The sequence below is a fragment of the Ictidomys tridecemlineatus genome, chromosome 16, assembly GCF_052094955.1.
Source record: "Ictidomys tridecemlineatus isolate mIctTri1 chromosome 16, mIctTri1.hap1, whole genome shotgun sequence".
Classification (NCBI taxonomy): Eukaryota; Metazoa; Chordata; class Mammalia; order Rodentia; family Sciuridae; genus Ictidomys; species Ictidomys tridecemlineatus.
In genome coordinates, this window is record NC_135492.1 from 51,334,711 (window position 1) to 51,357,461 (window position 22,751).

Genomic DNA, 22,751 nt, shown 5'->3' on the forward strand with positions numbered 1-22,751 from the left:
TCAGACTAGAAAGGGCAAGTAAAACTGCAAGACTGGAATCCATTTACAAAACTTTTACAAAACCTCAGGGCACCAGAGCAGTGAACAGATAATATCTACAGGACCACATCCATTGCTGTCTGAATTTGCACACCCATTACCACTCACAATGCCCTACTGCAAGTTCTCATTTCTTCTAACTTTAAATAACCTAACAGCCTCCTGAGATTTCCCCAACTCCCTCAATTATACTTCCTCAAGGGCAAAGCTCTGGTTTCTCTCTTCAGATAAAATCCTTCAATAACTCCCAAGGTCTTCCTAAATCCAGAATTCTATTTATTAGCAAGGTACTTTCTGATCTCCCCTAAATCTACCTCTACAGCTGTACACTTTTTCCTGACTACTCCTTTCCTCCATGTTTCCTCTGCCCAGACTGGGCTAAAATGCCTCCCAGGATCATGAAGCTACCAACCTTCCTTGCCAGAAATCTACTTCTCACTTTACTGCTCCCAAAACAGTTTACAACTTCCTTACAGCAACTATTATATTCTGCTCCAGACCACAATCACTGTTTTTTTTTTTTGTTGTTGTTGTTGTTGTTTTCCCCCTTATAAGATCAAACTTCATGAGGCTAAATATTATGCAGGCAAAGTAAACTTTGGGGGGAGGGTACTGCCTCTGTAACAAAAACACTGATCCATACTAATGAGCTGTTTTCCTGCTCCATTATTCCCACTTTCCTAAAAAGAACCTACAACACGGGAATGGGCCTAGGAGCCTGTTATTGCTCTGTCCATCTCACCTGCCCCCTGGAAAAACTGGGATAATCCCAGGATAAGCCAACCAGGCACTCAACATCAGAAATGTGAAATATGGAGAGAAGCTGGGACTGAAACGCAATGAAGCACACTGGGCCTTGGCAGCAACCTGAAGAACAAGTCTGACCACTACAGCTAGGCCTCCTCCTTCTCCTGTCCTGGCCAGGTGGGAAAGCTCAAGCCTGGAAAGCACTATTTTGATAGCTTTCCAATAAATACCACTTCTTTTCTCATATTCTTTTGGGCTTAAGTGAAACAAGATCAGTTGTGTTGCTTGGAAGCAAAAGTTTAAAATTAATGTGATGTCTTCAAAAAGCTAAATAATCTTTGGGGATTCAATCTTGAATGCTTCAGCTTAACCAGAAATCTAAGAAGCAGGGGGAAAAATCTTTCAGATTTCCAAATTACAATTTTTAAAAGTTTATTTGTTGTATTTTAATAATTAAAATGCTGTGAGACTAGCAATTTAAGTGAGAATGGATGTTCCCCAAGAACCATTTAAGCACTAGCCAAGCAGAACAGGAAAAGGTCCACCAGGGTACTTAGAGAATTTGACTTTTAAAAGTTTGGTTCAGTTAGTATAATCTGCCAAAATGTAAAAAGTACTCTATGTTGTTACACACACAATAAAATAAACTTTAATACTATTTTCTTTATTAAAATGTTTCCCTTAATTGCACTTTAAGGAATTTTAGCTTTATCCAACATAAGTATCCTAGGTCTTCAAAATACACAAATGCTCCTGCATCGAACCCAAACTCAACTTTCCTACATGAGAAATTAGATCCAAATTTATAAATGTATAGACTTATGAATTTAAGTTTCTACTATGAAGGCTATTCATTTCAGCTAATCTTGTCTAAAAGCTTTTTTGTTCCTAATGAAAGCTTTCTACCTTTATTCATTTAAAAGAATAAAAAACAATTGCTTAAGGTCCATGAAATTACAAAATGAAGAAAAGTTACTAATAGTGAAACTTTAAAACTCAATATTAAAACTATTCAGACTTAAGACTAAAAAAAGCAAAGGGATCTAAACCACACTTTTAAGAGGCTATTGGCATTTCTTTTTCAAATAAATCATATCTGAAAAATCCAAATTCTTTAAATACAAAGATCTCGAGTATTCTCTAGTTTTTTCCTAAAAGGGTTTTTCAGAAAGCAACTTACCAAATGCCTACTTCCATTTTTCTTTCACTCATTGAACATAAATATAGGAACTGTCATATCTTCCTTTATGAAATACTGTATTATTCAAATTACTTTACATTAAGTACCTTATTTAAAATATCCTATTTTTTTTTCAATACTCTGTGCTTCATCATACCAAAGTTCAGTATAGGGGCTGGGGAATAGGGGATGTAGAAAAACTGCTTTCTGTACATTTGAATCCATAATTTAAAGTTTCTGTACTATTCCATTCCAAGTTTTTTAAAAGAAAAATCTAACAGTCATAAAATAGGGATATGATTTTATCCATAAATCCTCAAGTCTTTTCAGAGAACACACAAATCAAATTTTTTGAGTACCATGTCAGTGCCCCCAAAATTTTGGATTTAAGAGCATTTCAGATTTTGGATTTTCAAATTAAAGATGCTCAACTGGTGAAGTCTATGCAAATATCCCAAATTTCCAAACTCCAAAAAACTAAAATCTGAACCATTATACCACTGTGGATAGGGGAAAAAAGTCAAATTATAATTTGAACATGTTAAAATGTTTCATAAATTTTTTCCTTACTTGAAACATGCCATCATTTAAAACAGACCTACTTGCAAGTCTATAAGATCAAATAAATCTCTTTGAAGTTACTAACTGTTCATTAAATTTAAATATGTGCTTCCCCTAAACCTTCAAAGATCTGTCCATATACTGTCTTCATTATATCCAAGTCAGCATCCATTATGTAACTTTGCACTGTGTTTAAAAAATGTACTCACCTATATTTCCTCAACACTGTTGATGTTTGAAAGATTTGAGTTACACATTAAAATATGGACAAAAACGCACACTTGGTTAGGAATATTTACTGAGGCTTTAAAATGTCTAAGTAGAAAAAAGAACCTAAACTTTTATTTTAATCAAGTTTGAAATTCTGTCAAAATCTTAAGAATATATGGCATTTGCTGGTAAATGGATCGAACACGAGATTATGCTAAGTGAAATGAGTGAATCCCGAAAATCCAAATGCCAAATGTTCTGGTATGTGGGCACTGACACATAATGGGGGGGGGGGTAGAAGTTCATATGATTAACAAAGGGGAAGGGAGGAGAGATGGGAATAGGAAGGACAGTAGAATGGATAAGACAGAACTTTCCCACATGCATAAATGAATATTCCACCAGGGAAATTTCTCATCATGTATACCCATTAGAATGGGATCCTAATTAGAATAAACCATACTCCAGGTATAATCTGTCATAACACACTCTACTGTCATGTGTATCTAAAAGGAGCAAATTTAAAAAATCTTAAGGATATCTGGAATTTTATACACATAATTAACACAGCAGAATTACAAACGCAAAATGTAAAGCCATCTCAATTTTATCCCCATCTTCATCTAACCAAGTTCTGTGTGTTCCACCTCACATCTGACACTAAAGTTTTCATTTACCTACTCAAACTAGAAACACAGAAACACATAACAAAAATAGCAATTATTTGTGGGCGTCCTGGTTTAACTGAAAAAAATTACTATTACAGAGCTAAATTTATAAAAGTTTTCCCTGGGCCTCCTTTTTAAAACAAAGTGAACACATGTGGTACAGTCTAGTGCTGATAAAAGTAATGAGCAAAGTATTAAATGAAATATAAATCTTTAGTGTTAAAATAACACTACGGGGGTGAGGGGGGGCAGTGAATGGGAGACAGTGGGGAACTAAACTGACCAAACTATAGTCATATTGTGTCATATACAAATAGGTGTAATGCATCCCACCTGTTATAATGCATGAATAAAAGTAGAATTTTAAAGAATATTAGCAAGGACTGAGTTGGCATGCTCACCATTATATCCCCAGCACCTACACAGTACCTAGAATACAGTATTGCTCAATAAATATTTGTTAACTTAAGTGATACCTTAATTAGACATGAAAGAATTTAAGTAAATAAGGTAAAATCAGAAGTTACACAAATTCTACATGATGAACAGCACACAGAAAGGAATTTCCCCTTTTCAGAAAACTGACACCAGTGTTTTTTCCATAAAAATTGAACCTGTCATAGAGTAGGTGTTTAATGATTTCATCAGCACCTAACTTGTCACATAGTAATAAAGCCTAGCTCCTCTCCTACCCACTCTACACAGCTGTGACTACACTTATGTTTACTTTACAAAACTCAGAGATTTTCAAAAGCCTATCTTTATAAAGCAATCTATATCTGAGTCTAATCAGTATACCAGAGAGATACTGCTGGGTGCAGTGACTCAAGAAGCTGACACAGGAGAATCATGAGTTCAGAGCCAGCCTCAGCAACAGGAAAGCGCTAAGTAACTCAGTGAGATCCTGTCTCTAAATAAAGTATAAAATAGGGCTGGGGATGTGGCTCAGTGGTTGAGTGCCCCTGAGTTCACTCCCTGGTACCAAAAAATAAAAAATAAAAAAAGATATACTAACTGCACAAATCTTTTGCAAGTGTTACAAACTAAAAAGGTCTATTATCTGGCCACATTCATATTTTGAAGCCCTAAGCCCCAATGTGATAGTAGTTGTATCTGGAGGTGGGGCCTTCAGGAGGTAATCATGGTCAGATGATCATGAGCAGGGGGCCTTCCTAGTAAGATCACAGGAATCAAGAGAGCTCACGTGTGTGTGTGTGTGTGTGTGTGTGTGTGTGTGTGTGTGTGTGTGTGTGTGTGCACAGACCAGACCAAAAGACAGGTTTCCCACAACTGGATCATGTCCGATATCCTTATCTTGTCTCAAAGCCTATAGAACTGTGAGAGGGAAAAAAAAAAATTCTTGTTTCAGGCACCCAGTCTGACATTTTCTTAGAGCAAGCTCAAAGTAAGATAGCAAATCTGCTCTTTTGAAGGAATAGCAACACATGATACAGGAAGATATAATGATGAATCATATTATGACCTCTAAGAAACCTGGCTTGGCAGGAAAAAAAATGTGCTTATAAGAGAAGATCCACAATACAAAACAGAAAAAGGCAAAGCAAGAGAAATTAGAATGGGAAGGTTACTATCTTCTTTGAAAATCTGGAAAGGATCAGGGATCATATTAATGCTAAAATGAAAGAACAGACACAATGTGGATATGTGGAAATTAAAAGGGAAGAAAGTCGGTTACTCAGAATATTCACAAACATAAAACAACAGCACTCAACATTCAGGTACCAACATTCTTGATTATTTTCTAAAGTTAGAAATTCAGAGTTATTTCCAGGTCCAGGCATGGTAGTGCACACATCTTTAATCTCATGAACTTTGGAGGCTGCAGCAGAAGAATTTCAACCTGGAAACCAAACTCAGCAACTTGGCAAAAATCTTAAAACAGCCAGAGATGTAGCTCAGTAATGGGGTGCTTGCCCCACATGAAAGACCCAGGGTTCAGTCCCCAGTACATCAAGGGAAAAAAGAGGCCACACGGAGAGATTAAGCCGCTCCCACCTAGGATGTTAAGTGCACATGAGGATTTCACACAATGACCCTATCAACTATTAACATGTTTCTCAGACATAGTCCCCCCATCAAGTGATACATGATTGTATGCATGAAGCCATTGGTTCAGTCTTAAAAGACAACGTGAAGTCATCCTAGGAGGAAAAATATCTGAGGCAAGAACAAGGTGCTACCAGAATTCAACACTAGTGCTAAACTAAAGGACAGACACAATCTGGATATGTGGAAATTGAAAGGGAAGAAAGTCGGTCACTCAGAACTTTGAAGCCCCAAGCCCCAATGTGATAGCAGTTATATCTGGAGGTGGGGCCTTCGGGAGGTAATCAGTGAATTCCAAGCAACAGGGAAGTTATGAATGACAAGGCACGAGATTAGAATTACAAAATGAGCCCAAATCAAAAAAGAATTTTAAAAACTAAGTGGGTAATTGCATTGAAGTATATAAAGAAGTATATTAACCAGAAATGCTGAACAAAGAGAGACCAAAGGACACGAGGAAGAGTAATGCACCCTATCAGCCCAGATCAGTCCTTGGCTAGGTTTGTACACAGTGCTCCACCCAGTGTACCATCTGCATGACATATAACAGAATGCTGTGACACGGGCATTAAAATATGCTGGTGTGGATGTGACAGACCTCTCCACTAAATTCTACCATGATCTTGTTATTTATACAATACACGTATACTGAACAGAGTTCTCACACGTGAACCAAAGTTTTCTTTACCTTTCAAAATTCTACTTAAGGGCTGGGGTGGTGGCTCAGTGGCAGAGCGCTTGCTCGCCCAGCACATGTTAGGCACTGGGTTCGATCCTCAGCATCATATAAAAATAAAATCAAGGTATTGTGTCCATCCTTTCTATAACTAAAAACAATTTATGAAAGAAACTAAAACATATCTACTTTGAGAAATAAAAATTACTTGTAAAAGGCTTGTAATCTATAATCCTAAGTGTTCTCTTTCTTAATTTTCAGTGAGGATAAAAGTGCCATCTGCTTTGTCTTTTAACTAATTACATGAGGTAGCTGTTAGCGAGCTTCACAGGACCACTCTCATATACGTGCAGGAGGCAGTCTTTCCTTCCCCATCCCTTCATGTCATTAGCAGCTTTGTTTTCAGTAGTCACATATCTCTATCCTAAAACTTACCATGGACTGTGCTCACTGGTAGCCTGGCACCCATGTGCACCTTTACAGACCAAGTTACAAGTCACATAACTGCTGATACACCCATGATGGTTACAGACAGCAGTGCTGACTTGCCCCTACTCAGAAAAGAGAGGCAAGAGCTGCCCTAGTCCTGGACACTTATGTTGTCCTTAAAAGGAAAGAAAGGCTCTTAGAGACTAAAATCTGGAAAGGCAAAGGAAAAAGTTTCGTTATTTTTGTCACCTTTCAGATTTAAGTGCATTTTATTAATGAACCTTATCACACTACTATTTTTATTTCACAGGTCACAGTGAAGAACAAAACAATAGGTCACCTTTTAAAGTTTTTTTTTTACTATAAAGCAGGGTCTCTCAACCTTGGCACTACAAACATTTGGGGCTTGATAATCCGTTGATGTTGGGGCTGTTCTAAGAAATGGAAGATGTCAAGCAGCACTGGACTGTCACTTCTGTGACCTCAGCGGGCCATCCTCATCTGAATGGACTAACTGGCTGCAGACTGTAGGTACTTGGGGCGTGGCTGGAGGAAGCAGGTCCATGGGGGTGTGTCCAGGAAGGGTTCACTGTCCCTGTGGCCCTTTCCCCGTCTCTGCTTCCTGGCCACATGAGCAGAGCCACTTTCCTCTGCCACACACTCTGCCATGATGATCCACCTCATCTGAGGTCCAGAGCAATGGACTTGTAGGCCATGAACCACACCTCTAAAATCATGAGCCAAAATAAAATTGTCCCCCTCTTAAGTTGCTCTGGTCAGGTATCTTGGTCACACCAACAAAAACCTAACTAACACCAGCATCCTTGGCCTATACCAGGATGTCAGGACCATGTCACTGAAACTGTTGCCACATCCTGTCACTGATGGTTGAAAACCACTGCTATAAATAAGGTTAAATGAAAACTGAAATAAAAATCCCACATTTCAAAAATTTTGTGTATCTCCAATTAATTTAACTTCCAATTTACTGTCAGGTTTTTACTGGTTTAAGTAGACACAAGTATGTGTTTACTCAAATTGCTTTTTAGACAGACGAGAACAATCTTGTGTCAATTTTTTTGAGTAGCATCTTTATTCCTTCTCTGTGAGTGCAGGACTTTAGAAGCTTTCTATGATCTCAGAGTGGTTCCACTCATTAGTCAACCTAAAAGCAGAATGCAGATTTCTCCCTATATCTTGACTAGCTTACGCTGGCCTATTTGTTTATAAATATTAATATTATATATCATGTTATATTTACGTATTAAGGCTGCACTTTGAGAAACAAATTTACAAGGACAACATTTCAAATACAGTCATAAAAATAAACAAAATTAAATACCTTGTTAATACTTTGTATCTAAAGGTTATTCTACTGGTCAAGGAAACTACTTGTCTTGGAATGTGATTTTAAAAAGGAGGGGTTTTATGATCTGCCCAGATTGAGTCAGGAGGATATAGACAACCTAAACAGACCAATAACAATTGAGGAAATAGAAGAAACCATCAAAAGACTACCAACTAAGAAAAGCCCAGGACCGGATGGGTATACAGCAGAGTTTTACAAAACCTTTAAAGAGGAAATAACACCAATACTTTTCAAGCTATTTCAGGAAACAGAAAAAGAGGGTGAACTTCCAAATTCATTCTATGAGGCCAACATCACCCTGATGCCTAAACCAGACAAAGACACTTCAAAGAAAGAAAACTACAGACCAATATCTCTAATGAACCTAGATGCAAAAATCCTCAATAAAATTCTGGCGAATCGGATTCAAAACCATATCAAAAAAATTGTACACCATGATCAAGTAGGATTCATCCCTGGGATGCAAGGCTGGTTCAATATACGGAAATCAATAAATGTTATTCACCACATCAATAGACTTAAAAATAAGAACCATATGATCATCTGGATAGATGCAGAAAAAGCATTCGACAAAGTACAGCATCCCTTTATGTTCAAAACTCTAGAAAAATTAGGGATAACAGGATCATACTTCAACATAGTAAAAGCAATCTATGATAAGCCACAGGCCAGCATCATTCTGAATGGAGAAAAATTGAAGGCATTCCCTCTAAGATCTAGTACAAGACAGGGATGCCCTCTCTCACCACTTCTGTTCAACATAGTCCTCGAAACACTGGCCAGAGCAATTAGACAGACGAAAGAAATTAAAGGCATAAAAATAGGAAAAGAAGAACTTAAATTAATCACTATTTGCAGATGACATGATTCTATACCTAGCAGACTCAAAAGGGTCTACAAAGAAACTATTAGAGCTAATAAATGAATTCAGCAAAGTGGGAGGATATAAAATCAACACGCATAAATCAAAGGCATTCCTGTATATCAGCGACAAATCCTCTGAAATGGAAATGAGGACAACTACTCCATTCACAATATCCTCAAAAAAAATAAAATACTTGGGAATCAACCTAACAAAAGAGGTGAAAGACTTATACAATGAAAACTACAGAACCCTAAAGACAGATATAGAAGAAGATCTTAGAAGATGGAAAAATAAACCCTGTTCATGGATAGGCCGAACTAACATCATCAAAATGGCGATATTACCAAAAGTTCTCTATAAGTTCAATGCAATGCCAATCAAAATCCCAACGGCATTTCTTGTAGAAATAGATAAAGCAATCATGAAATTCATATGGAAAAATAAAAGACCCAGAATAGCAAAAACAATGCTAAGCAGGAAGTGTGAATCAGGCGGTATAGCGATACCAGACTTCAAACTATACTACAGAGCAATAGTAACAAAAACAGCATGGTACTGGTACCAAAACAGGCGGGTGGACCAATGGTACAGAATAGAGGACACAGAAACCAATCCACAAAACTACAACTATCTTATATTTGATAAAGGGGCTAAAAGCATGCAATGGAGGAAGGATAGCATCTTCAACAAATGGTGCTGGGAAAACTGGAAATCCATCTGCATCAAAATGAAACTGAATCCCTTTCTCTAGCCATGCACAAAACTTAACTCAAAATGGATCAAGGAGCTTGATATCAAATCAGAGACACAGCGTCTGATAGAAGAAAAAGTTGGCTATGATCTACATACTGTGGGGTCGGGCTCCAAATTCCTCAATAGGACACCCATAGCGCAAGAGTTAACAACTAGAATTAACAAATGGGACTTACTCAAACTAAAAAGTTTTTTCTCAGCAAAAGAAACAATAAGAGAGGTAAACAGGGAGCCTACATCCTGGGAACAAATTTTTACTCCTCACACTTCAGATAGAGCCCTAATATCCAGAGTATACAAAGAACTCAAAAAATTAGACAAAAAGACAACAAATAACCCAATCAACAAATGGGCCAAGGACCTGAACAGACACTTCTCAGAGGAGGACAATCAATCAATCAATAAGTACATGAAAAAATGCTCAACATCGCTAGCAGTCAGAGAAATGCAAATCAAAACCACCCTAAGATACCATCTCACTCCAGTAAGATTGGCAGCTATTATGAAGTCAAACAACAACAAGTGCTGGAGAGGATGTGGGGAAAAGGGTACTCTTGTACATTGCTGGTGGGACTGCAAATTGGTGCAGCCAATTTGGAAAGCAGTATGGAGATTTCTTGGAAAGCTGGGAATGAAACCACCATTTGACCCAGCTATTCCCCTTCTCGGTCTATTCCCTAAAGACCTAATAAGAGCATACTACAGGGACACTGCTACATCAATGTTATAGCAGCACAATTCACGATAGCAAGATTGTGGAACCAACCTAGATGCCCTTCAATAGATGAATGGATAAAAAAAAATGTGGCATTTATACACAATGGAGTATTACTCTGCATTAAGAAATAACAAAATCATAGAATTTGGAGGGAAATGGATGGCATTAGAGCATATTATGCTAAGTGAAGCTAGCCAATCCTTAAAAAACAAATGCCAAATGACTTCTTTGATATAAGGGGAGTAACTAAGGACAGAGTAGGGACGAGGAGCAGGAGAAGAAGATTAACACTAAATAGGGATGAGAAGAGGGAGGAAAAGGGAGAGAGAAGGGAAATTGCATGGAAAGGGAAGGTGATCCTCAGGGTTATACAAAATTACATACAAGAGGAAGTGAGGGGTCAGGAAAGAATGATACAAGTGGAAGAAGTGTTTTACAGTAGAGGGGGTCGAGAGAGAAGAGGGGAGGGGAGGGGGGATAGTAGAGGATAGGATAGAAAGCAGAATTCATCAGACACTAGAATGGCAATATGTAAATCAATGGAAATGTAACTGATGTGATTCAGTAATCTGTATATGGGTTAGGGGTAAAAATGGGAGTTCATAACCCTTTTGAATCAAACTGTGAAATATGATATATCAAGATAGATGTAATATTTTGAAAGACCAACAATAAAAAAAAATAAAATTTAAAAAAAAAAGGAGGGGTTTTGCCAAAAATATTTCAATCCACTTACCATTACAAAGAACATCCTTTTTAAAAACCCTGATGTTTATGACCATCTTAAACTCAAATTACTCCTAACAAAAAGTATAATTTACTTAGAAATAACTTTACCAGGCTCTTTTGTTCTTATTTCCATCAGACTATTTTATTATTATTTCTATCAGAAAAAATTTAAAAGATATTTGTCATTGGAAGGAATCAATTAAAGAGATCTATTATAAAACTCATGACTATAGTTAATAATTGTGTAAGGTCTTCTTGAAAATTGGTTAAAGCAAACTGAGTGCTTTCAGGCCTCCCCCCAGCCCCTCACATGTACAAAGTATGGGAGGCAATATATATGTGTAACAGCTTGATTCAGCCACTCCACAACACACACATATTTCAAACGCCTTGTACATGATACTTACATACAACAAATATAGACAGATACACATATATACATACGTAGTTACACAATACCTGTATTTCATTTATTTATGTGGTGCTGAAGATGGATCCCGGCACCCCGCAGGCACCAGGCAAGGCTCTACTGCTGAGCCATAACCCCAGCCCCCCTCCACATCCAATTTTTACCTGTCAATTTAAAAACCTTAGAAAAAGAAAACCTAAGCAGGATTTTGTGGAAGTACAACAACACTAGTCAAACTGAACTTCATGGTAAATATCACTGATGAACATTCTTTTATGACTTCCTACTAATAAATGATAAAAAATAGATATAGAATAATATCACTTTGAAATCTCCAATGAAACAAAGGACACAGGCAATTTAAAAATCCAGCAAAAAATAAATCATATCTCAATAAACAAGGAAGACAAAGATTACAAATGGTTGTAATAATTGGAAAGATACCAATACAAAATAAAGCGAACTAAATAAAGCCTTTCTCATGTACCAGACTTCCACATTTAAAAGCCTAATAATATTCAGTGATGAGAGTAGAGGTAACTTTCATACACTGCATAGAAGCACACACTGAGGATGTTTATGGAAGGCAATAACTTTCAAATAATATACATAACCCTAAACCCATAAATCTGAATCTTGGCTCTCTTAAGCATTGTTTGAATGGTCTAAGACTGCAAAAAACCTAAAGGACCATTAAAAGGGACAGAAAGTACATTACAGAAGACCCCAAACAATGGAATACTATGCAGCCATAGAAACAAGGTAAACTTTTGTGTTTTAAAGTAATACCTAAATACAGCAGTAGGAAAAGGTGAATTATTGAAGACTGGTGCTGTGTTATTTTCAAAAGGATTTAACTTATTTAAGAACGGAAAAAAAAATCTGTGAAGAATAAACAAGGAGCAAGTTAACAGTACAGTTTGAATTTTCTTTTCTCCTTATTCGATTTTTATACTAGGAAACTTTCTGTTGTTTGCAGTGGGGTGGAGATGGCTGGGTTACATCCCCAAACAGCATCTCACGAAGTTGCCCAGGGAGGCCTTCTGAGCAGCAGGATTACAGATGTGTGCCTCTGCACCCCACTTATAACAAAAAGCTCATAAAATGAGAATAGTCGAAAGCAGGATAGATGTCAGTACTCTTTGACATGAGCTTTTTTCACATCATGGGCACAATACTAATTTCTTAATTCATATACTTTACACTTAGTAAGAAATTATTCTCAGCAAACTCCTCCTCAAACAAAATGGAGACACAGACAGCTTTTATAAGAAACACACATGACAGGAACGAAGCAGATACCCACAAACCCTCTAATATGAACAACTGGGGCAAAGACGACAATGAAACCTGAACCTGAGGAAGGGACAGATAACTTGCCTTGTGACAACCCTATGAATTGAGAAAATCTCAAAACTGCCCAGCTGAGCCACAAGGAACACAGAGTAGGAACATGAGGGCAGGCTGAGGAAGTGACTAGAAGACCTGTCCTACACCTACAGCACAGCTTCAGGTTCTAGTGGTGGCTCTGAAGGGGAGGAGACCTCGTGAGGAGACTGAAGAAGGAAGTGCACCCAGTGGGAGCTGGAGAGGACCTGAGATCAGGACCAGAACCCGCTCTGGGCTCCGTCACTCCCCAGCTGCCCGTCCTGGACACACTGTCTGGGCTCTATAACACCGACAGGTGTCTCATGGGGTACAAGGGATACAGCTATAGAGGAGAGTTGCAGAGCTAAGGAAGATATTCATGTAAATCAACTGATGATGTCTGGCACAAAATTCATGTTCATGCAACGTTGGTCCTTTGGAGGGGGGGGAAAAAAAAACACCAACCACCACCCAACGCATGATTCCTGTGAAAAATCCTAGTTCACTGAATACAAGACAAAAACACAATTTCAGGTTCACCATTTATTTTAAAAACCAATCAAAAGCCCCAGCTGAGGTTAGAATGTTGAAGCATCACATAAAACAAGAATAACATCATAATAAACTAACCAAAAAGTCAAACATACTTGAAAGACCACAGCCCCTGTTGGGAACCCAGACAAATCACAGGGAGATGGAAAAAAACACCATGCATGGTTGGGACAACAGACCCCAAGTGAGGTGTGGTTACAGCTGAGGCAACTGTAAGACACAAAACCTGTTCTTCGAGTAAGAAAACAAGCTCACAAGTAATTTATCCTAGCCACACATGAAAGTGGTCAAGCTAAGTTCAGAACTCAAGCCATACTCCTCCTTCCAAGATACGGCATTACCTCCCACCACATGCTGGCTCACTTGAACTAAGGGAGCTGGCCAACTAAGGATCTCAACTAAACATGGAAAACCTGAGCTCATTGGAGCACTCAAGGATGATTAGAAAAATTAACTCTAAAACAAAGTTGCCATACCTAGCTCCTAGTGCACCACTTGCTAGACTTTGGGTAGCATACAGGAACTATATGGGTTTACAACACAGTGTGAGAAAAAAACGAAAACTATCACTATTCTTCATATTCATACCTTGTTGTCACTGCACTAACTGAATATTTAGAAGCAAACAAACATTTTCTCAACTAATAGTTATTGAAAATGTATTCTGCTTTTGGGTGCCACTGATGACAGTACATGAAAGGACTTCAGATAACATGGATAAGTTATACTAATTATACACTGCAGTGTTTAGAGGCAGTGAGTTGATTTGCCAGTGGCACATGTTGGGATCCCAGTGATGCAGGAGGCCAAGACAGGAGGCCAGCCTGGGCAACTTGGCAAGACCCTGTCTCAAAAGGGGATGTACCTCAGTGGTATAGTGCCAAGGGAGGAGTGAGGAGAGGGAGGGAGGTAAAGAAAGAAAGAAAGAAAGAAGGAAGGAAGGAAGGAAGGAAGGAAGGAAGGAAGGAAGGAAGGAGGGAGGGAGGGAAGGAGGGAGGGAAGGAGGGAGGGAAGGAGGGAGGGAGGGAGGGAAGGAGGGGTAAGTAAGTACAATATAACAAACCAATTATTTCATAACTTATTTCCCTCAAGATTAAGGGGGAAAACTAACAGCAGTTATATCCCTGGAGAGTGACAAAACAAGGGCTTTACCTTTATCTGCTATATTTGTTCCATTTTAAAATATCCTGAAGGAAAAAGTAAGCTGTCCTAAAGGAAAGCATTAAATAATTGTACAGATGCTACAAGGATGGCAAATGGAGAAAGGAAATGCTGGCATTTTAGAAACATTTTAAGTATTTAAGAATACTATGTTAAACTACTTGGGAGGCTGATGAAAAACTACAAGTTCAAGGCCAGCCTCCGGAATTTAGTAAGACCCTGTCACAAAATAAAAAATAAAATGGGCTGGGGATATAGCTCAGTGGTAGAACAACTCTGGGTTCAATCCCCAGGATCAAAACAAACAAAATTCCCTCAAAAAAGCACCGAAAGATTAACAGCCTCATGGGCTTAAAAAGATTTTCTTTACAATAATGCAGCTAGATATTTCAGTAACTACTTTTAAAATATCTAAATACAGATACGTTAACAGTGACTGCACAGAGGAAAACAGCAGACTCAAAAATATGCATTACTGGACTGGGGCTGTAGCTCCGGGAATAGTACCTGCCTGGCATATGTAAGGCCCTGGGAGAATCCCCAGCACTAACGAAATAAAACAGAAACAAAACCACCACACATTACCAATGACATAACCACAACTACTACTGCTATTTGCTTACTACTTGAGGAGGTTATCACCATTTTATAAATGGAAAAAAAAAACTGACTTAAAAGGGATTTCTGTGGAGGGCAACACTACAGTTTTCCATCTTTCAAAGTGCCATGTCAGCGGGGACAGGGCCGCACATGCCTATAACCCCAGCAACTTGGGAGGCTGAGCAAGTTCCAGGCCTCAGCAACCCAGCAAACCTGGGTCAAAATAAAAAAAGGCTGGAGGTATGACTCAGTGCACCCTGAGCTCAATCCTCAGTGCAGGGAAGGGGGACTAATGGACAACATTAAGAAACTAGCTGACAAGTTAGTCTAAGGATTCCCAGTAAGTGGGTGAGGGAAAGATACTCACAGGACCTGTAACACTATGAGGATCTGCAAAAGAACAGAAGTTGCGCAGTACCTCAAGGGCCTAAAAGACCATAATCTGAAAATAGCCCACAGGTTCTCACTGGAGTCACAGTAGAGCAGCCCGAGAGCAGCAGCTGAGAATGAAGTGACCACTGGCACCAGCAGTGAGTGAAAGGAAGGGACCTGCAGGGATACCTCTGGGAGTGGGAGGGATGCTGTCCTGCCCACACAACGCTCCAACAAGTGACCAAAGAGCTGTGGGCAGCTCCGCACAAAGGAGCAAGAGACAGTGGAAAATAAGCAAAGACCTGGTCCAAATCAAGACAGGAGTAAAGAACAGAGTCTGGAATCTCAGAACAGGTGCCACATCTTTGAACAGTAAAACAATCTATGTAATTAGAAAAGCTCCCCAAAATCACGCCTCCTCCTTAAGATTCAGGAAAACTAATTTCACATAAAATCAAGTTAAGAACAAAATATCAAGGTCAAATTCAATATGAAGTTATTTTAAGACCAAGAATAAGGAGCAGAGTTCCACCCCCAGAGAGAACAAAAGCCACGCTAGAAAGCCTTGTTCAAAATGAATCAAAATTGCATCATATCACTTCAAAGTGAACTAAGGCACCAAGAACGACACAAGACAACAAAAGTCAGTTAAAGAAACTCAGAAAAAGTGAAAGAATTCAGGAAAGAAAAAAAAATTACTTCTAAAATAAAAACTAAACTAGGAAGTATATAAGCACAAATGAACAACACACTTATAATGTAGTCTTTCAAAGAAGGAAATTCTTAAAATCTGAAGTAGAATTAAGTGAAAATCTTCTCTTTGACAAACAAGAGAATGAAAAGACAACCATGAAACAGTAGAACATTTGCAAAGCATGGATAAAAAAGACTTTCTTCTGGGATAAAGAACTCTAAAAACTCAATATAAAACAACTCAATTTCAAAATGGTCAAAGATTTTTAACAATAAACATGTGAAAAGATGCTCAACTATCATCAGGCATTGGGGAAATGCAAATTAAAACCATTATGTAATATGCATTCAGCAGCATGGCCAAAGTGAAAAACACTGACCACACCAGCATGCTTGAGACTCCTGCAACCACCACCACCACTGCGACTATAGTATTGAAAAGATATAAAGACGCTCAACTCCCTTAATGCTGGTGGAAATGTAAACAGCTGTAACTACCGTGGAAAAGTTTGGCACTTTATGAAGAAAGTTAAACACACACCTAGAGTATGATCCTGCCTTCCACACCTCAGTGTTTATTCAGTAGAAAAAAGTATTAAGTTCACACAAAGACATTTATAATAAGAAAATTGGAAATAATCCAAATGCTATCAAATGGTGAATGTATAGATGCAACAGATATGTCAATCAGACCTCAATAATGCTGTTTTAAAAAAAAATAAAGACTTCAAGAAAAAATGACAAATACTGAAGAAATGCACTGAAAATTCAATATAGGAAAAGTAATCCCTTAAAAAGAAAACCAAAGAAAATAATTCAAGAATCACTTTCCTGAAATGCTTTAAAATTTTTTTTGAACAATTTAAAAATACATATTGAAAGAGCACACCACATTCTTTGATTATACTAAACCAAAATGTTTATTTTGTTTGTGTATTTTTATGTGGTGCTGAGGATTGAACCCAGGGCCTCAGATGTGCTAGATGAGCGCTCTACCTCTGAGCCACAATCCCAGCCCCTGCGACACTTTTTTTTTTTTAATCTTTAAAACAATAAAATGTTAAAATATGCTAGGAAAAAACCACTGCACTTTAAATTTAAAAAATCCTTTAGGAAGCAAAGTAAAAAGAACAGATGGTTTATAAGGTAAAAAATATTAAAATGCAATCAGATTTTAACAGTAATACTAAGTTAATAGGGGAGAACAATGGAAATAACATGTTTTAAGATATTCAAGGACAGAAAATGTGAGCCGACTTGATTTCCAGCCAAAATATAACCTTCAAGAGTAAAGGCCCAAACATATATACAAGAACTCAGGAAACACTATCCCCACGAGCCCTGTGGCAAGAATGTGCCAGAGGAGGCTGAAGTGATGATCAGTGCTACCAAAGCATGAAGTGCAGGTCCTGGGTTCAATACCCAACATCGCCCCCACACCCTAAAAACAAATCTAGTACAGAGTAAGCTTCAGATAACCAAACTGACTACAGACACTGGTGTAAGTACTCACCATTAAACATCAAATATAACTATTATAAAACTGACTAAAAAAAACAGCCGAGTTACATTACAGCAATGTGCTCAGACAATGCAGATACAACTACCTTTTTTAAAATGGAGAATAGAAATTAGGTGAGTTTAGGTTAAAAAAAATAATGTTATTGTGCTAGCAGCAATGTAGCATTCTTATATTTTCTGCTGTGCAATGCTAGATAAAAATAATTATAGGATATCCTTGAAAAACAGGATCTCTGGTGTGGAAGAAAAATTCTGCAGTACAGATTTTGAACTACAAGTCTCAGTAAAGTATTTTTATCTAGCTCTGTTCAACGAAGAGGCTAGAAACAACAACCAACTGAGTAATAAGCATCTCCAACCCCAAGATTATAGTTTTCAACACCACTTCCCACTAAAGAAAGCAGGGCTTCTTGAAAAATGGCTGATGCCAGGTCTGGGGCAAGAAGTGAGGTTAGAAAAGATTTCCAAGCCAGACAACAAGGTGCCAACTAAGACTACTAGAGTCATGTGAAAAGGACACTGGAGCATACTGGAAGAGGCTGCCACTGGTCACGTGGAAGACAATCTGGGACCATCAAATTGGATAACAATGAGACTCAAATGCATCAAATACCTTTAACTGCATGAGTGAAACCCACATTTGTATTTATTTACACAGCATATATACTGAGTGTTGTTGAAAACTGTTAACTCCAGAAAAATAAGCTTCACTCAAGAAATGTCCATTTTCTTTTTTTTTAATTTATTTTTTTTAGTTCTCGGCGGACACAACATCTGTGTTTGTATGTGGTGCTGAGGATCGAACCCGGGCGCACGCATGCCAGGTGAGCGCGCTACCGCTTGAGCCACATCCCCATCCCCAAGAAAACGTCCATTTTCAAAAGTGATCTTTCCAATGCAAAAAGTCTGAAGAAGTGGTCCTGGCAATCTTCCCTAACTTCCTACATTAGATGTTTTCAAGTAATTTTAATAGACTAAGGAGACAGAGTGTTCAATGTTCCTTAATTTCCCTCCAATGCCTTCCTTAGTACAAAGTCTATACCCATAATTCTAAAAACTGTGTAAAGCTAAAAAGTTAAGTGTGTGATCAATTATTTTTTTAAAAGGAAAACCATCTTTGCTGTCAGATTTTTTTTTTTAATATGTGTTTTTTAGTTGGACACAACAGTTTTATTTTGTTTATTTTTATGTGGTGCTGAGGATGGAACCCAGGGGCTCCAAGGTGCTAGGCAAGCGCTCTACTGCTGAGCCACAACCCCAGCTCTGTCAAAGGTTTTCATGTAAAAACCGTTTCACAAACTTTTCTCGTTAATGTTTTCTTGGGATTCTTCAGCAACCTATCCATCTTAAAACATCCAAGAGATCTTCATAGTTTTCTTCAGATTTCCACTCTTCTGCTGCAATATTTACAAACTAGACAAAGCTTGTTGTCATCATAAACAAATGAAAGAGGGACTGGGAATGTGGCTCAGTAGTAGAGCATTTGCCTGGCATGCATGAGGTCCTGGGTTTGATCCCCAGAACAAATTTTAAAAAACTAATTAAAAAGGTGAAATAAAATAAACAAATGAAAGAGAAACTGCAAATTGCAGCATCAAAATTTAAGGTACACCCATATTTATGAAAAAAGGAAATCAGGCTGGGATGTAGCTCAGTGGTGGAGTATTGACCTAGCACACCCAAAGCCCCATTATGGAGCTCCAGCATCCCACAAAAATAAAACTAAATTAAAAAGCACTGTTTGGGACTACAGGGATAGTTCAGTGATAGAGCACTTGCCTGGCATGTGTGGTGGGGGGGGAGGGAAAAAAAAAAGAACTAAAGCTAAATGTATAAATGCTGGCTACTTGAATACAAATATAAGAACATCAGTCATTTCAATATAAACACTCTTGGTAAATATACAATACCTAATGTAGGGCGGAAATAGGAGTATATGAGTCCTCTGTCATAACTGCCCCCAATCAGATAATTTCCCCAGCAACTTAGTGATCTAGTAAATCACTATCTTTCAGAAAGTTTCAACTATTTGTACACATGTATATATTGATAAAAGTTATTTTATCAAAAAGAGAAGGCAGTTTGTACAGACCTGATAAAGTAAATAAAATTTTAAAAAATCCTGAAAGTAAAATGTTTCTCCTTTACATTACAGAGAAAAATAAGTTTGGACCAATAAGTGATTCAAAAGGAACAAGGGAATGTAAGTATTTATATTCTAGGAATTAATTTATTTTCAAAAGATGGCACTTAGTCATTTTTAGGCTTATCTGTATAATAGTAATTAGCTTTCTGTGTTAATTTTTTAAAATATAATGTTCTATAAAAGATTGTAACTGAGGTTAAAATACAGCTTTTTTTTTCACTAGGGAGTTCCATAATTTAAAGATAAGTAGAAATACAAGTCTGAACACATTACAGTCATGTTAGGTTACATCGTGTATTTTTTCACACATTACTGCCTCAGAGATTCTTTTTCCTTTCTAAAATTAGGCTAGTTCTTAGGAGAACTGGGCTACAACCATAAGCAAATCTGGAGAGACGTGAACAATACCTAATAAAAAGAAAGTATACAGCACCCCTTCTGAAGGATACACTCAAACTAAGCAGAGAGCCCACTTAATACTGAACCCAAAGAAACTTTTCCCCTTTCTGATGTTCCCCTAAGAATAGGAAAGATGCCAAAAATGTCCTGTCCTCAACAAATTAACTTAGCCAGTGTCAAAACTCCTACCACACAAACTGCAAAACAAATGAACTAAAGTTTTCCTTTTGACAATAGCCCTAACTTTGTAGGTTTCAGATTCAGAACATTTGGAAACAAGCCTAATAAAATGCTGAGTATATGTAACAAGTTAGCTATCTTAGAAAGTTTACAGGACAGTCAAAACTTAAGCATCTGGAATTTGTCAGATAATCACCCTGAGTCCTGAGGACGATAAATAGAAGTTACACTTCAAATAGCAAAAGACTGGATACAGGACAGTACGAGAAAACTCCAATAAAGACTGAAACAGAGTCAAAGTCACAAAATAAGGAGAACACGCCTGTTTCGGCCAGAAGGGGGTCATGGCGGTCTTTCTCTCTGGTCCTTTCGGGCCAGTCGGTTCTCCACGAATGCCAAGGCAGACCCACTGCAAAGCTGCACGTCAAGGATCTTCTGAAGCCCGGGGCCGAGCACGCACAGAGTGGAACTATACTTGCTTGCTACGTTCTTTAGGTGACCAGGGCTTCTCCGATTTACACACCTACATTATTTGATTCTTCCCAAACACACCTTTTCCCCCTTCGCTAAGCAATTCCGAGTGGCAAGCGGGCCTAGGACGACGAGCGCGTTTTCAACTCACATTGTTTCTCCAGTCTTGGCGACATGACAAAGAAACTGATCCAGGACGGGACAAACTTCCTTCTTCCCCCTCTTCTCAAAATCTAGATAAGGGAGAGCCGTGTTATCGATGCCTCCCGCAGGTCCCCGCTCCCCGATCCGCCCAGCCCTGCCCCCGAGCCCAGCCGGCACAAAGCGGCCTGCACCCAGGCTCGGCCAACAGGTCGGCCTCGGCCCGCGGACCGCGCGCCCCAGGCAGCGCCCGCCGCCAGGGCCTGTCGCGCAGGCCCCCGAGTGCGCCCCGGGCCACTGGGAGGCCCCGGCCGCGTGCCCCCGACGACCCGGGCGTCGCAGGCCGACCGCGCGGGCGCGCGCCGCCCGACCCGGAGGCGCGGCGCTGCAGCCTGTTGCTCGGGGGCGGCCGGAGCGCTCGGGCGCGCGGAAGGCAGCTCCCCGCCCGCCGCCAGGCCGCCGTCCCGGTGGGCGCCGCCGCCGCGCCCCTCCCCCGCCGCCGCGACACAAAGCGCGCGGCCCCCGCCCCGCCCGCCGCCGCCGTGGGGTGAGGGATCCCGGCCGCGCCGCCCGGCCGCCGAGCGGCGCGCCGCGGAGGGCGCGCGGCGACCCCCACCTTTCAGCGCCTCCTGCAGCCTCTCGACGTCCATGGCGTCCCGGAGTCCCTCGCCGGCTCCGCCTCCCTCCGCGGGCTCCGGGGCACCGGAGCGCCTCCCCCCACCCCCCCGACGCCCGCCCCCTCCCTCACACACTCCGGCACGCAGGCGACCGGGGGGGGCACCGAAGGGAGCCGGGGGAAGCGAGCGAGAGCGAGACCGATAGAGCGAGCACCTCCCCGAGCCGCTACCACCAGCCCTCCAACATGGCGCCCGCACGTCACCGCGCGCACGCTCCCCACCGCCGTCCTCGCGCCCGCCCCAGAGCGCGTGCGCGGCCGCGGCGCGCCGCCCGGGCCGAGAGCGCGTGCGCGGCAGTGGCGCGCGCCGGGCCCCAGGGCGCGTGCGCGGCGCCGCCAGTCGTGGCCCGGTCCCGCGGAGGCTGAAGCCGCGCTCCCGGACTTGGTGAGCCCGACTTTGCCTGCTGCGGGGGCCGGGCGACGTTCGCCTGGTCTGTCCGAGCCTGGCCTTCCCCGGTCGCACAGTGAAGGCGCGGTGCCCCACTCTGCCCGGGGCCGACCTCCGAGGCCCTGAGCGTGCACCCCCCGCCGCACCGCTCGGCCGCCGCTGCCGCCCACCAGGGAGCCGCGCGCTCGGCGCAGGGCTGGAGGCTCAGGCGCTGGGTCCGGGGGTCCACGTCCCGCTGCAGCCCGCTCTGCCCGCGTGACCGTGGCCGGGTTACCCGAGCTCGGTTCCTCACCTGCGCCTGGGACCTGAGGATGGGGGAAGTGGTAACGCGCCCGCCGAGGCCCGCGAAGCTGCCGGCGACCCCCGCATCGCAGGGACCCCAGCCCCGGCGGGTCACGGTGCGCGACCGTGACAGTCCGCGAGCAGAGAGCGCGGCGAGGCTCCCGCGTGCACGCATCTTTAGACTTTGGTCTGAGTTCACAAAGTCACCCAGTCCCTGCTTTTCCCCAGGACCTGTGGCAGAGTCGTGGAAGGGCGGGAGGGAAGCAGGGAAGAGGCCCAAGGCTGGACTTATCTCAGAAGGTGCTCCTCTGGACACTGTTGACAGTCTTAAAAAATAATGGCTTTGACCCGGACCCTCACCCTAAGCAGTACTTGTAGGAA

At 40.8% G+C, this 22,751-nt stretch overlaps 1 protein-coding gene across 2 annotated transcripts in view; it reads right to left on the bottom strand.

Moving 5' to 3' along the window:
* Ppp4r2 (protein phosphatase 4 regulatory subunit 2) overlaps positions 1-22,506 on the bottom strand; it is a 48,865-nt gene extending 26,359 nt beyond the window's left edge. Inside the window, exons 1-2 of one of the 2 annotated variants that reach the window (XM_078033582.1) lie at positions 22,381-22,506; positions 21,035-21,116 (exon numbers count right to left, since the gene is read on the bottom strand). In XM_078033582.1, the coding sequence (XP_077889708.1) occupies positions 21,035-21,036 (2 nt within the window). In that variant the 5' untranslated portion in view covers positions 21,037-21,116; positions 22,381-22,506. Of the gene's footprint in view, positions 1-21,034; positions 21,117-21,640; positions 21,911-22,380 lie in introns of those variants that run through there. The other variant, XM_078033581.1, reaches the window with a different exon arrangement.
* Between the last annotated feature and the right edge of the window lie 245 nt (positions 22,507-22,751).